Source organism: Rhinichthys klamathensis, unplaced genomic scaffold (genome assembly GCF_029890125.1).
Source record: "Rhinichthys klamathensis goyatoka isolate OS25496 unplaced genomic scaffold, OSU_Roscu_1.1 h1tg000022l_1, whole genome shotgun sequence".
Taxonomy (NCBI): domain Eukaryota; kingdom Metazoa; phylum Chordata; class Actinopteri; order Cypriniformes; family Leuciscidae; genus Rhinichthys; species Rhinichthys klamathensis.
Genome location: NW_026606573.1, coordinates 1,408,172 through 1,424,772, shown reverse-complemented (window position 1 = coordinate 1,424,772; position 16,601 = coordinate 1,408,172). Strand labels below are relative to the sequence as shown.

General features: G+C 39.7%; 1 protein-coding gene across 3 annotated transcripts in view; it reads right to left on the bottom strand.

The window, feature by feature from the left end:
• Window positions 1-16,601, bottom strand: part of si:ch211-186j3.6 (neural-cadherin) — a 380,887-nt gene that overhangs the window by 25,760 nt on the left and 338,526 nt on the right. For all 3 annotated transcript variants that reach the window (XM_056242529.1, XM_056242538.1, XM_056242521.1), the window contains exons 23-24: window positions 9,999-10,213; window positions 767-894 (exon numbers count right to left, since the gene is read on the bottom strand). In XM_056242529.1, the coding sequence (XP_056098504.1) occupies window positions 767-894; window positions 9,999-10,213 (343 nt within the window). The remainder of the gene's footprint in view (window positions 1-766; window positions 895-9,998; window positions 10,214-16,601) is intronic.

The following is a 16,601-nucleotide window of genomic DNA, read 5'->3' as shown; positions in this document are numbered from 1 at the left end:
ATATCACACATATAAAATCTGAGTCAGTGGCCATTATACACTGGCTCAGACTTTCTGCAACTAACATTGACTCATCCAGACTGTAAATAGGGACAAAAATCTGGGCAAAAGTCATCTAGAGTTTCCAGCTTTTAAATGTCTTTTAGAGATTATTACATTTCTTTTGCTTGTACAGACACTTAAATCACCAAGTCTTCTCACCAACATTTTTAACTCTGGAAGAAGACAAACTTCACACTCTTTCTCCACTCTCTGTGGAGGCTAAAGCCTCAGGCATGGTATTATTAAGCACATAGCATGTCAAGAAGCTAAAAAGTTCCAACTTGCAATGTTCCCTTCACACACAGCAGGACGCTTACATCCTGTTTGCATTGAACAATAAGGATTATAATTTGAAGAAATTTCAGACTGACCCTAAGGCAAATTCCACCCCAGCAAGACTACTTGCAAGACAAGCTAGCACTACAACAGCGACTAGCAGCAACGACAAAGAGGCCTTTGGATCTGAAACAGTTCTGGCAACACTGAATACAATACAAATTAGCACACTAAACAATGTTTGGGATCAAGTAAACCCAGCTAACAGCTGGAACCACAGTTCCTCTGTCCCTCTCGGGCTGTGAAGATGGTTTCAGACCAGATAGTAAGACTTTGACGTCTTGCACAGAAGTACTGAGGTGTATTATTGGAAGAAGCTGCCGAAGAGAGACGGGCCGCCGCTCGATTAAACACGGCAGTCAGTCGCTTGCTAACGGTGAAGGCTTACTTTGCTGTTGCTCCTCACGTCCAGTCTGTGCCACCGTCTGTCCGCTACATTCACGTTGCCCGGCAACTGCAGGACCAATGTACCCGAGCCGTGGTTAATTTTCAGGGTGGGGGTGCCGTCAATCAGTTCTGAGAGAGAAGAACAGAGAGAGAGAGAGAGAGAGAGAGAGAGAGAGAGAGAGAGAGAGAGAGAACAACATAGTTGGACTGTTAAAACCCAAATACAGGACTACAAAGGAGTGGAGGATGGTTATAAAAACTCAACCTTGAACAAACACACACTGCCTAAAAACTACCAAGTAAAAGTGTTTTATAAGTTCAACTAGCAGCAGGCTTTTGACTAACAAATGTATCACGTAAACTCGCGCTTTGTTTCACATTACAGGGTCAAGTAAGCGCTGCAGAGCCTGTCGCAATTACGATTATATTATCCTCTGGCATAATAGGAAAAACATATTATGGAAAGTTCTTCTTTTTGTCTGAGTTAGTCGATTGGCAAATTAAAAATTAATGAAGCCAGGAAGACTCCCCTAAGCATCGTATATTCTGACAGAGTCTGAGCATACAGGCAGAAATGCCTTCAACTAATTTCCCATTTATCAGCAGGATCTTTGCTGTTAAATAAGCCCGCCGTGCCTATTTTGGCCGATATGTCTGTCTGTCGTTTGTCTCACCAACCTGCTTTCCGGAAACAGTGTCTTTCAATTCTCCCTCTATTTTCTTATTTTTCATCCTCTTGAGTTCTCCCTTTGATGCACTCTTTTCATTCCTGTAAATAACATGCACTTCCTCTCAGCTCGGCTATGTTGCACTGTCTGGCGCTCACCATCTGCAGACCATGAAACTGAACTTTCGTTGGTTACAGTGTTTTTTTTATACCGTATGAGACGATAATGTATAAGATGAACTGCAATTAAGCAACACTAGACGCTTCTCAAAACACATGTACCCACTTCATTAGCTTAAATCAAATGATTGACTCTCCAGACATATTGTCCGGGCTAATTCCCTCACACCGTCATTAAAACTGGCTGATTTATGTCGTCCGTCTGTGCTTATTCTCGCTGTCACTCTATTTATCTTATTATTTCTTGCACAGAGTGTTTCAGCAAGTGAATGTCTTCCATCATCATCCCCTGCATGGTTTAACCCATTCAAGCGGCTCATGAGTGCTGAGGGACTTTGTCTCACTCTCGCGGTTGAGGGGGAGTTTGGTTAGCACATGCTGTGAGACAAATAGAGCAATAATGGAAATAATGGCTCAGAAGTACTGTTTAATAAAATTGCTCGGTACTTTGCAGGTGTTAGTTAAGTAGGTATTACTCTGGTCAGCTACTGTTTTATATGGTGAACAAGACTTTTTGGTGTATAACCCATTAGTGCAGATAAAATGAGATAACCCCTCATCTTGTTTAAACTTACCTTTTGTTAAAATTTTTGTTTTCTCTCTCAAACTTTGTTATAATATTCCCACATTTAATTAATCAATTCTTCAAATTATTTTTAAAATCTACTACTTATCTTTAAATGCTGTAAATTAATGCTTTATGAATGGAATACATTTATTGTGATAATCAAATTTACATGTAAATTCACAATATTTACCTTGTCACCATTTAATTTTAAGTGTTTGAATTCAAAAAGGTACACAAACAGGAAATAACAAATGAACAAGTACATAAAACACAGGCTTACGACTCTAAATGCATGACAGTGAGTTTGTTTGCGCTTGAGTGAATTAATCTCAATTGTAACAAATATCAGTCTATGCACTGTCATGTTGTGCACTTTGTGTGTACAATAAAAGTATATGGAAAGTGTTACAACTCTCCCTGTTAGCTCGCCATAATATTTTAAATATTTCCAAATAGAAATTATAAACCCCCCAAAATGTCCTTTATTAACTCATGATTCACACAGCTGACTGAAATAAACTTTATAAACTCTTCAGAGTTTCTGAAACTGTTTCTATCTTGGCGGTTTCCAATGGTATCATTGACTTCTCTCTCAGCCTTTTTCTCTGGTGTCTCCGGGCTAACTCCCGATGGTATCAGAGTGTTGAGCTGGAGATAACAGTGAACATGCTGGGTGCGGAGCAGTGCTGCTGTAATCTGGGCTGAGAAGCCCTTTTTAGAGGGAAGCCCCTGAGAACAGACAACTGCTCCCCTACACTGATTCTGTCACCAATCCTGTCCCAGACATGAAGCTGCCGACTGAGAGCAAGACCATGTCTTCTCTGGCTGACATGACATTTTAGGTAGAGTGCAGATGAAGTAGGATTGAGAAAGGAAGGGCAACAGCAGTGAAAATGAGAGATGGAAAAGGTACAAGTCTAGGGTTGGTATTGATTTGAAAGGACTGAAACTAGGGGAAGTAATGAATGTGTCTCTGTAAGACAGACGGAAGAGGAAGTGACTATTGGAAGTTTCTAAAGGCCATGACACACCAAACCATCATCAAAGAACTAGTGGTAATGAAAGCTGACTATGTTGTTGGCTCTCGACCCATGTGTCTGGGCCAAAAAGTTGTGCTCGAACACACTGTAAAGACTATAGCCAACGACCAACTAGCAGTTTTGCACCTGCGTGAGAGGAAATGACGATCATAAGAGCAGGGTGGCAATAGCCAACAAGTCACGGCGCCTTAAAAACTCTCCAAACGAGGAGCATAGACCATAAAGTCCAAACAGGAAAACACTTCACGTTTCGGTCACATGTGACCTTTCTCAATGCCTAGTAGTCTATAGTCATCATTCAAAAGTGGAAACAAAATTAGGACTGCATACTTTTTTACCCCTAAGCAAAAAACAAAAAAGAATGTGAGTATATCGGTAACTTAACCATTTTGAATATGAATCATGTTGATTACTTTCTTCATTCCAGACAGCTGTGTCGAGTTTTGGAATACTCAGGTAAGATGAGGTAAAATTAGAACCACCTTCTCTGTGTACCCCTCTTGACTTCATTGTTTGCTCGCTTTCATCACTTTCACTTTTCTTCTCTTGGAATGGTTTGCTGTACAGCCAATCAGAGTTCTCTCTTTCACGGACGGATTGTGACTTGTGCCAATGGTGCGGAACACGCCACAAAAACTGAGCTAACAGACCCTCAACAATGTCCCGGCGTTGGCTGATAACCGACCACCGGCTTGGTGTGTCACAGCCTTAATATACAGATGAAAACCAGGAAGAGAGAGAGAGGAAGAGAGAAAACAGGGTGAGGGGACACATGGTTTGATCTGGACCTCTGGCCAGCACTTTCAGTGTTACATATGTAAATGTCATATACAGGGAACACAATCTGTATATGTAATTAGGCTGCAACATGTTTTTGCTCTCAGAAACGATCCCTCGGCAGTCACAGGGGGTCGTCTGTGCTCTCTGCTCCTCATCCCTAATTCATACTGGTCTCCCTGCAACATCACTGCACATTAATCCCTCTGTCAGCAGGAGGGAAGATAAAGGGAGGCCAACCTCCTCCCCTCGGATCCCCCTCAAATGCATTTTCACTTTAAGCATAAGAAATGGCTTCTCTTTGCGGGTCCTAAGGGACGAGCAGGAGGGCCGATGGCTTATGGACCCTGAAAACCCCACCCAGTGGCCCTCACATCAGTGGCTCAGGAAATGAGCTGAAATATTGTAAGTTGAAAGGGATATTTGAGAACTGCTGTGGCATGATGAGTCTGAGAGGGTTCACTGTGAAGCAGGTTTCTGCAAATTGACCATAATGCACACATCACACTCTGGGTGTAACTGTATCTCTGTGCTCACTTTCAAATTCCAGACGCTCCTCGTATGTGTGTGTGTTTGAGTGTCTAAAAGCTCACAAACACTTTCATAAACACTTCACAGTTCCTAAAATATTTTTACGCCATTTTCATTGACTGATGATAATAAAAATAGGCTAAAACAAAGGTTTTACTTCATATTTCCTATCTTTCATGGATTCTACCAGATATTGATAAATATTGATTATTTTACACACACACAGGTTATAAATGTTATGTTTTTGAAAGTATAATATATATATATACAGTATATATATATATATATACTTCTTTCAAAAACATAACATTTATAACCTGTGTGTGTGTGTAAAAAATAATCAATATTTATATATATATATATATATATATATATATATATATATATATTTATTTGGGCTGCACAATCAATCGCAATGAAACTGCACGTGCTTTGGCAAAGGCTGCGATTATTCTATGCACAGCTTGTCAGACACGCCAAATATGCCCGGCCGCAGAAGTACAATAATGCACATCATTCCAGGAAATCCCTATCGGCTGAATAAACAGAAGATTGAGACGCTTTGATTAAACATGACTAATAAACACACAACTGCCTTATTATGTGTAAGAAGCCAAATCATCTTACAGAAGGATGCTCAACTGTCGTTATGAAGGTTTTGGAAAGATGTTTGACGCTTTTTGCTTTTTCAATGCAAGTGACTCAAACTCACAGTGCTTTCAGATGGAGCAGCGTTTACAGAGCCGTACATCAAAAAACCTTTGCGATTTCATAATCTCGATAAGCCAAATCGGGTTAAGTACGATTTCATGGAAATTGAGATTAATCGTGCAGCCCTAATATATTCAGTATATATATTAAAAAAATTATTTATTCCTGCAATGGCAAAGCTGAATTTCCAGAAGCCATTACTCAAGAAACATTTCTATTAAACTCCTATATTAATATTGAATGAGGGCTATAATATATTTTATATATAAATATGTGCATGTATATACACTCACCTAAAGGATTATTAGGAACACCTGTTCAATTTCTCATTAATGCAATTATCTAATCAACCAATCACATGGCAGTTGCTTCAATGCATTTAGGGGTGTGGTCCTGGTCAAGACAATCTCCTGAACTCCAAACTGAATGTCAGAATGGGAAAGAAAGGTGATTTAAGCAATTTTGAGCGTGGCATGGTTGTTGGTGCCAGACGGGCCGGTCTGAGTATTTCACAATCTGCTCAGTTACTGGGATTTTCATGCACAACCATTTCTAGGGTTTACAAAGAATGGTGTGAAAAGGGTAAAACATCCAGTATGCGGCAGTCCTGTGGGCGAAAATGCCTTGTTGATGCTAGAGGTCAGAGGAGAATGGGCCGACTGATTCAAGCTGATAGAAGAGCAACTTTGACTGAAATAACCACTCGTTACAACCGAGGTATGCAGCAAAGCATAAAGATGGGCTACAACAGCAGAAGACCCCACCGGGTACCACTCATCTCCACTACAAATAGGAAAAAGAGGCTACAATTTGCAAGAGCTCACCAAAATTGGACAGTTGAAGACTGGAAAAATGTTGCCTGGTCTGATGAGTCTCGATTTCTGTTGAGACATTCAGATGGTATAGTCAGAATTTGGTGTAAACAGAATGAGAACATGAATCCATCATGCCTTGTTACCACTGTGCAGGCTGGTGGTGGTGGTGTAATGGTGTGGGGGATGTTTTCTTGGCACACTTTAGGCCCCTTAGTGCCAATTGGGCATCGTTTAAATGCCACGGCCTACCTGAGCATTGTTTCTGACCATGTCCATCCCTTTATGGCCACCATGTACCCATCCTCTGATGGCTACTTCCAGCAGGATAATGCACCATGTCACAAAGCTCGAATCATTTCAAATTGGTTTCTTGAACATGACAATGAGTTCACTGTACTAAAATGGCCCCCACAGTCACCAGATCTCAACCCAATAGAGCATCTTTGGGATGTGGTGGAACGGGAGCTTCGTGCCCTGGATGTGCATCCCACAAATCTCCATCAACTGCAAGATGCTATCCTATCAATATGGGCCAACATTTCTAAAGAATGCTTTCAGCACCTTGTTGAATCAATGCCACGTAGAATTAAGGCAGTTCTGAAGGCGAAAGGGGGTCAAACACAGTATTAGTAGGGTGTTCCTAATAATCCTTTAGGTGAGTGTATATCTACGCATTTCAAGCTTCTCTATAGGAAACCGATATAAGAAACCGCTTTGGATAAAAGTGCATAATGTATGAATAAATTCTACAGGACGTACCTTTACATCCTTGATTAGACTAAGAAATTAATCAAGTACACCATCTATTCACAAAAGGCATGTTTCTCAATGTCCCTGAACATCACCTACAGCCAGAAGTATTTTCAGTCATGGATAAATTACCTCATGAGGCTTCTTATCATTCAATAAGTATCCTTAATCAAATAAATTAGATTTGTCAGTCTAATTTGTCTATTGATTCGACATGCTCACCCCTCAAATCTTTGGCCAACCTTGAAAAGAGACTGTAACCACCAATAAAACCAATGTGACAAAGACTTCAAGCACGTTTCCGTGCCCATTTCCACCAATGAAAATAAATTGAGGAGGAGGTCAGAGGTCGTCTAAAGAAATTAATCTGGGTTGTAATGAGAAGTAATTCATGCTAGACGGTTTCTCTTTTATACAGATGCCACGTGTGGATTTCATGCTTGGTGCTTGTTTTATAATGTGCGCATGCCTCAAGCGCTTCAACTGATGAGTGAATCACCCATATATACGCGTGCCTTAATAGTAATACACATATGGTTTATAAGGAAAACACGTTTACTCACAAATGTATTTAGAATATCAATATAAAAAGAAATAAATTTCATGCCAATTTTAATTTAAAGCCAAAACTCTTACAGCTAAACTGCCGGCTGGAAATGTTTACTGACCAGCCGTAATGTTCAACTCGCCTCAAACCAATCAAAGCCAAACAAATAGCAACTTCTTGAACTTGGTGAGTTGCTTTCCAGGCAACCAACAGATTCATAATCTATTCGTAAACAACCCATAAGTACTAATACTCACACAGACACACACAAATGATCTTCTGCACACAGGGATGTGTGTGGGAGGCCCCGGGTGTGTTTGCACTATGCAACTGGATTGTATTATCAGTGTCATGAGTGTCTTTAATAAGAAGAGCAGAGGCGTAAAACTGGCAGGCAGCAGGCCAATGATAAAGTTTAATAGGGCCACAGTGAAGAACAGCAGTAAGTAATAAGGTCTGATCGAGTGAAGGCGAGGAGGACTGGAGAGAGAGAGTAATGTACAGAGACTCACACTGTGGCTTCACTTGTTCTGCTGTCCTCCGCACTGCCATTCATCATTATTCATCGCCCGCTTTCTTTCTTTGTTCCACCTTCCCGTTCACACACCATTTTCGTCTCTCACCCAGACAGGAACTTCTTTCTCCGCTTAAATCATATCTGAGCTGCGCCCCTTACTGTTCCTCCTCAGCAGTTCCTTCAAATCTGAACCTCTTTTATCTATTTAATCTGGCTCTCTTTCCTCGCGGTCTCTCTACTAGACTCTTTCTCTGTTTCCATTTCTCCTCTTTCTGATTGCTGCATGTCATCACTAGACCTATCCAACCTCTCTCTCTCTTCCACCCCTTTTCTAGTGCTGGTTCTGAAGCCAGTGCCCAGTTTAAATCCAATCCGTACATTTCCAAAGCAAAAGATGTGAAGGAATAGCATCTGAGGTGCCCCTAAAACATGCTAACTAGGAACCAAAAACTATTGCTCCAACATAAAAGCTTATTTTTATCAGTTAATTTGTCTTTGGGTTGTTATACGGTATTTCTCACAGATTTCTGCTCGTTCTAAATCAGATATAGATAAAGTAGCAAAGATTACATTTATATGAACGCATTAGTGAGAGAGCGATTGCGTGTGAATTAATTTTACCTGGCAGCGTCTCTCTACTAATGGTGAATCTGTGGGTTTTAGTTACTAAGAAATATATGCTAGAACTTTTCAGTTTCTAAGCTATTTTATTGATAAATCACATAAGTGTTGACAATACATTTCTGTACTACTGAATGTTTCTGTGCGCGCGATCTGCACGTGATGTGCGAGCTACTGTCTGTATGTGTGTGTTACAATGAAGCAGCGCATTAGTTTAGAACGGCGATTAACTTGGACGTAAAATACGCTGTTTAAAACGTGCATCCACCCAATCAATTTTGAGCACCAGATGGCATAATCAAACATATCTTGTGCAGCGCTCTCGGAGTATGCATTTATTTAGTCATTTTAACTGTTGGAAAAGGAGTGTAAAAGTGGAATTCAAACATTTCTTATCCTGTTGCGCCCTCTATAGGCCATGATCAGTTGGTCGACATCAAGTTTAAAGCGCCATGGAAGAAGATTAAAGTCGACTAGTCTCTGCAACCCCCAATAGTAACATATATTATCATTTGTCTTTCTAGTCAATGGAATCAGGAGTCCGTTAGCACAAATATTTAGAGATCCCTCACCAGCAAGCAGCAGTTCCAACACAAGGACAGCACCATTTCGAAAAAGAAAAGTATTTGACTATCGCTCTCACCCTGATACTGACCTGAAACTCGGACAGATCTCCACCACTTTACCACTCTTTGTTGCTGGAGCCACCTTGAAACCCTGTCCACAGTCGCACACTTCACTTAATCTTCATCTTTCACTCCCTGTCACTCTCTCTTTCTCACCTCAGATTCACTGTCTGCCATGCATCCCTCTCTCGTTCTCTCCATATGTTCAGCATCTCACCCTGCCCTTATACACTCATACACTGCCTTATCTGCTACTTATCCACATTTGCCAACACACCAGTGAACTGATCAAGAGCAGAATGCTCTCATATGAACGTATGCTCGGCACGTAGGTAGATCTGTGAGTTCATTAAAGCTCTAAATGTGTACACCCCATTGTAATCATTCTCCCAGATGAATGACAAATAAGCCTTTACTGATATAATGAGTGCCTTCGTTAACCCCTAATGAGCTACTATACGGCTGCACACACGGCAATGCTGCGGAATTTATGACACACATACGCAAACAAACAGAAATAATGTGGTATTTTTTATCTTAGGTTTTTAGATGATAGCAGATATCCCATGAGTAAGAAAATGTTACAGCAATAAAACTTTTTTTTATTAGAAACACTAAATCCTGCTGGAGAGACGCGAAGGAGTCTCTTCATCTCTTTCTGTCTAAAATAAACATATTATCGCCCTTTTTTCATTCTCCTCTCTCTATGTGTAGCCCTACTGGGAGATGAGTGAAGACGTGCCAGAGGTTCAGCTTGTGATATGAAAGAATGATGTAGACACTGAAGCAATGTTCTGCCTTAATGCCGCTGCACATTTGCAATACCCACATCCCTCGGCTCTCGACCTGCGGCTTGGCTGCGGTGAGGGTGTGTGTAGGTTACCTATGGCCATGAAGTCCTCTGGCTCCCACGGCTGAAGCTGAGAGAGGGGTCCACTGTAGAGCAGCAAGCCATCTGCCACCTCTGTGATGAACTCCAGCGAGAGGTGGCTCTCGAAGCATGGCCTTATTGGGGGAAACCAAGCATAGCCGTTTCCATGGAAACTGTGTTTTGTCTGCTGGCACTCGGGTCCCTCAAACTGAGCCGGGCACTGGCATCTATGGTATGCAAACAGAAATTCAAAAGCTCTTATTAAAAACAGTATGAGTTTTGGGTTTTGTACACATGCTACTGGACTGATTTGGACTAAAAAGATAGAAAAGGTTTGTAGTCATCATACATTGTGATCGTGGAGAGCCCTAAATTGGATGAACTATCCTATTAAGTCTAAACGAAAGACCCATGTAGACAGTTATACAAACTCATCTCCCTAACTTAGGTTTCAACCCTGTATTTGTGCTGCATTGGTCAGGAATCACACCCAATGGTCATGATTTTTCTCAGAGCTTTGAATCCCACTCCCACCTCATCTTGCTGAATGATGCAACCTGTCAAATACAGCCTTTAGGAGCTAGACAGTGAGGGATGCTTCACTGACCACTGCCTGCATCCCTTCAGTCAAACTTCACAGACCATCCGTTATTATCCTACATTTAATTATTATCCTTGCATTTTCCATATACATTATCTTAAACTATTAAAAATGTGTTCAATGAACACATGATAATAGAAGCTTATTTCAGCCATGGAATTAAAAAAAAATAAAGATGGTTATTGCAACTTTATATCTCACAATTACATTTTTTTCCACACAATTCTGAGCTTGTAACTTGTAAGTAAAAAATAAACTCGTAATTCAGAGAAGAAAAGTCTAAATTGTGAGATAAAAAGTCACAATTACTTTTAATTATTATTTTCATTCCGTGGCGAAAAACAAAAGTGATATGTAAACTTAGTATTCAGAGAAAAAAGTTCAGGTTTGCGACATTTAAATGGGCAATTATGATATGAACTCGTAATTCTGAGAAATTAAGTCAGAACTGTGAGTTATATTTGTTGTTGTTGTTTTCTGTGGCAGAAAAAAATACTACATACATTATGTAACAAAATAATATTTGGCATGTTTACATTACATTATAGCATTCTTCAAATCTTAATTAAAAGGCACATATTGTGCTTTAAAAAAAAATTATTTTACCTTTCCTATAGTGTGTAATAAACCTGTTTGTGCAGTATGACTGTGACCGAAGCTCAATCGTTTAATTTTGCATGAGCGGTGCGAGCTCCAAAAGTGTGATCAAATTTGCACAAGCCGTTCCTATTGCGACACAGATGATAAAATGTGAAAGCCATTTGAATTCTATTGAGAATGTAGTAAAACGCTCCAAAGAAAGTCAAACATGATCTAAAGCCACTAAAAAGGGGAAAATATCATCCTGCACCAGCATAAATTAGAAAGTTTTTTCTATTGTATGTATTGTGGTAAATTTTGTCTAGTTGTAGAATTTATAATAGATTATCTCTGTTAAAGGGGTGGTATAATGCCCTTTTCACAAGATGTAAAATAAATCTCTGATGTCTCCAGAGTGTGTATGTGAAGTTTTAGCTCAAAATCACTTTTTGATGGTGAGCAAAAACGCACCGTTTTTTTTTGTGTCTGTCCCTTTAAATGCAAATGAGCTGCGGCTCCCGGCACAGAGGGCGGAGCTACAACAGCAGCTTCGATTACCTCACGTGTTCAAACCGGAGTCAGACAAAGATGGAGAGACTCAAGAAGAAATGACAACAAGTAGACAACATTTATGAGCGGTGTTTATGTCAATTTTAGGGTTCGTGATGTCACTAACCCGGGAGGAATGTTGTGTAGTGTAGTCCCTACCAGCCGTTTGTTGTAGTCCTTAAAAAGCAATTTCTTTAAAAGAAAATATCTCCCTTTGCTTTGAACTTTGAGCGTTGTAACTTTGCAGATGTTGTTTATGCTCAAACAGCAACATTACACACTAACTAAAGTTAGAAAAATCATAATCAACCACCCCTTTAAGGGAATAGATTTTTTCACTAAAGATTTATATTACAACTGTGGCATGTTGTAGCTATAGTTTCTAAATGTGTAGGCTAATATTTTTTTTATAACAAATGCTATAGATAAAAAAGAAAGAAAAAAGTTAACATTGGCCTACGCATAGTAATGAGGAGCCATCAATAGTCTTGTAATTAAATCCTTATTGTAATAAATGCTATAGTTAAACAATTACAATATGTTACTTTTAAGGCCGAGCACAAGTTAGAAAGAGCTTTAAAATATGGAGCTTCTTTGAATTATCGATTAAAACTAGTTTCCCCATGTGTAAATTGTGTTCTGCTAATAATGACAGATATTAGGAAAAACCTGCTTTCAGATATTCCAAGAGATGACATGAAATTAACATGTTCAGTATAAGAACATTTTAAGTAAAGATATTCCCATTGCACTTTGTAAACAAGTGATTGTTAACTATAGGCTACTTTATTGCAGTTATGTTATCAACAAATTTGCATGTTTGGACCATTTTGCAAAAAAACAAACAAACAAATAAATAGATCTCACAAGGGAGCATATGCCCCGGGACCCTGTTAAACCGTTCACAATGTTCAAACCAAAACTACCGAGGGAGACAACCAATCCCCCCATAACCCCCTCAACGCCCAACAAAGCCCTGCCCCCTTTGGTGAGTACCGCCACTTTATTTATAACACTGCGTAGTATCATGTACATGTTTATATCCAAACTATAAACTTGTATCCCAGTACTTCTGTGAAAATCTGAGTAACTGTAACAGAAATAGTGATACTGTGTGGTTGAAAAGACTGTTTGTTTCATACCTATACATGACATGATGTTACATTTCCAACACATGCTCTAAATGACCAATCACAACCTGCGTCACTATCAGAGTAGACTGGACGTTTTGGAAGGGGGGCTTTAAAGAGACAGGAACTAAAAGAGAGTATTCCAGGCAGAGTGTGAAAAGAGGTGCTGCAGCAATGTATAGTATGTGAAAAATTGCATTTTATTTTTTTACTTTAAATCATGTAAATGTATTCTACCAGACTTCCAGCAAAAGCTTTTCTAATCATGGGAACTTCCCAAACATCATCCCCCACAAATCAGTAAAACTGGAACCACACTAGACCATACAATACCAGTCTGATGTTGTGCATCCTTTTGCCATCAAAAATGTGCATATGAAAGATACACTTCATATGCGTACGTATTGGCATGACTCAAACAGTAATCAACAGCTCTCTTGTTCTGCTTTCTGACAGATCAGCCCCACCTGTTGCGCACACTCTCGATTCAGCCCACAAACAGCATCATCTGCTCAGCAACATCAATGACAAATTGCTTTCTTGTGGTTTGCCACCCAAGCACTGCTGTGCCCTCAGCTCCTCTGCTTCAGTTCCTCTTTGGCAAGTCTAATCATAGTCTTTGAAAAATGCATGGGTCTATCGCCATCCTTCCTTTGTGCGTCTGTCTTCTTTCTGTCTCTTTTTTGTTTTCTTTCTCTCTTCGCTGTCTGCTGCAGTTATAATTGCCCATTTGAAAAGAAAATGACATGGGTTGACGGCCTCTGTGCACTTATTATAGACGAAAGAAAGACAGACAGTCAGGCAGGTCAATGAGTCCAATAAAGCAATCCAATGCATCACAAGGACTCTAATTACATTGCGCCCTAATCAAAACTATTCCCATGTTTACTAAACCAACATAACAGAAGACAGGCTGAGGATATGTTTATAGCACTGACCGTCAAACTACACAAAGCCAGATGATCACTGCCATTCTGTCACGATTTGGTCTTGTCTCTGACTGTCACGTTTTGGTTTGTTCATGTCATGTTCCATGTCTGTCATGGAATTCCCTGTTTGTCATGTGATCCTGCCATGTGTCTTGTCATTGGTTAATCGTCTGTTCATTGTTCACAGGTGTCCCTTGTCCTGTCATTAGTCTGTGTATTTAAGCCCTCATGTTTGCCATGTGTCTTTGTCAAGTATTGTTTCCTGTAACCACTGTTGTGTAAGTCTTCTTTGTCCACGGTTTTGTTTCACGCCACGTCATGCTTTTGTTTTATGTTTAAATCTTGTTATGTTTATAAATAAATACTGCACTTGGGTTCTCGCTACAACTTGCCTCCAGTGGATCCCTTACACATATCTAGTCTAATAATTCCACCAATAGCTGGGTTTCAGTCACGTGATTATGATAACGCGCGAAATTCAGATGGAGGGCAGGGAGTGAAGAGCGCAATGGACGAGATGGAGGAAAGTCCGTACTGTACTACTTTACACGCTATTACAAGAGAAAGATATAAACAAAAAATCAAACATATGTTGGACGTGATCCTTACGTTATGAAGAGGAGCGATTTTTCAACTGAATTGAAAGATTTTCCTGCCATCGAGGCGGTAGATATCAGCACCTACCTCGTCTTACAGACATACTTTGACTTTACAAAGTTCGGAAACGTTACACGTTACACAAACATAGCCACTTAAGTTGTATTAACTCCCCTTTGACGAAGTGATCACCGCACACACGGGCATTTTCCCATTCGGCTCCTCCCGACCGCAGACGTAAGTTTGCAAGCCGTTTTTCCGGAGTTTTTCGGTCAATTTCTTGCATTTTCCCCCCTTATGAACAACAACTTTTGGTATACGATAAAAACTCCTCGCGGTTTGATCGATTTAAGTAACCATAAACGAGGCAAAACATAGGCATTTTGAGTTTATTATAGTGCTTTCTAAATACAGCAAATCACTTCCTGCCCTCCATTTGCATTTTGCGGCATGGCAACGCAGTGGCGTGACGTCATATGAAAACAAGCTATTGACCGTTCGCAAAGACCCACCCCCCTTAGTTACTGTCGCTATGTCCGACAAGCTCCGACAAGCTACGCACACCATGTTCTCACGCAGTGAAAAATACATTGCGGACTGACAACACGCTGACAGACAGGACAGACCAGGTTACTTTTCGGTTACTTTTGATATTAAACAAAGTCTCACCTTTCAAATTTGGTAATTTTTTAAAAAGAAATTTAAACAATAAATACCGTTTTGTGGCTCTTTAATGTGTCGACTCGTGACAGATCGCTGTAGACTAGAGCATCAATTAAAGCTGCGCGTGATCCGATCATCTCTTCCTTCTAGTTCATTTATAGCATCAAATAAACATGAATGAACATATGAAGGAATGTTGTTTTAACCGCAGAAAGGCATCAGTACATTCCGTTTTTTAAGTTCAAATCCTTCCATGTTAATCTACTAACTCTCCTGACTGCTTTGTCGGACAAAATGGCGGATGGCGAAGTATGATTGGTCAGATCACCTGTCAATCAAGCTCCCTGCGAAGGGTCAATTGTCTGTTCACACCAAACATGCAACTGCTACGTGACGCAATAACAGCCAATCAGATAATATTTGATGTTTAATGTACAGATATGAGGATTTCAGTGCAATTATATTTCACAGTGGATTGTTTGTGTCTGTTTTCACTTGGACATTTTGTAAATTTTTTGGTTTATATTCCTGTATTGTCATGCTAGGTAGCCAAAATTGACAAAATGTCCAGGTTAGGACAACATTTTTACATTAAACAAATATTTATCATGTCCCACCGCGTTAGAATACAGTGTAAAGATTTTTTCTGAAGATGAAGACGCAGTGTTTGATCAGAGGAATTAAAGGTGCATCCGTAGGTCATTAGCTAGCTATCATTGCTGTTCTTCATGTACTTTAGATACCTATACCACAATGGTGTTCAACACAGTACTGCCATCTATCGACATGTATCAGCATGAATGTCTTTAAATAAAGCACACTGATACTAGTGAATTTTAGAAATCAGTAACACATTTAATTCCTTTACCTGTTCAACAAACATAAATGCAACTTGGGCATCACAACTGTCTATGTTATCAAATCTTTCCACCTTGTGTATGCCGTACTGATGTCCACGCTAATTTTGTGTCTTTCTGGCTTCAGACATTTTTTGCTTCATCTGCCTTACAGATTCTCCCAGTATCTTCTTCAGTAAAGCACAATAAAAAGTGTCTATAGAGTCAATTTTCGCTCTTCAAATCACCAAACAACACTACGCTGATAGCGTATCTACAGAGACGGCAGCAAATGAGGATGAAGATACCCTTTGATGTTTAGTGAAGCACTACAGGTCACGTCATTTTAACATGCTTAAAAAAAACTGTTGGTGACTGGCTAGCATCATACATAATTAAAACAATTATAGGAATATTTTATGAGTACAGTCTTTATCTGAAGCGAGTGTACACATTTGGATGATTCTTCATAAAACTTAAACAAAAATATCAAAGATAAAAGTGCAGTGAGTTTTTTTTTTAGATCCATTCTCATAAGATGCCAAAGTTTACAGGAATCTGTCTCAAAGATTTCAGATAGTGTGTCAGATAGTCATTCTCGACTCCATCAAGTTTGTTGAGATGGATACACGTGCGGGATGGAAGAGTAATGCACACCACAGAGAAAACTTTCCATGATAATGGCACAGATATTATGTTTCTAATGTTGGCCCATTGATTACTGTCAGCCT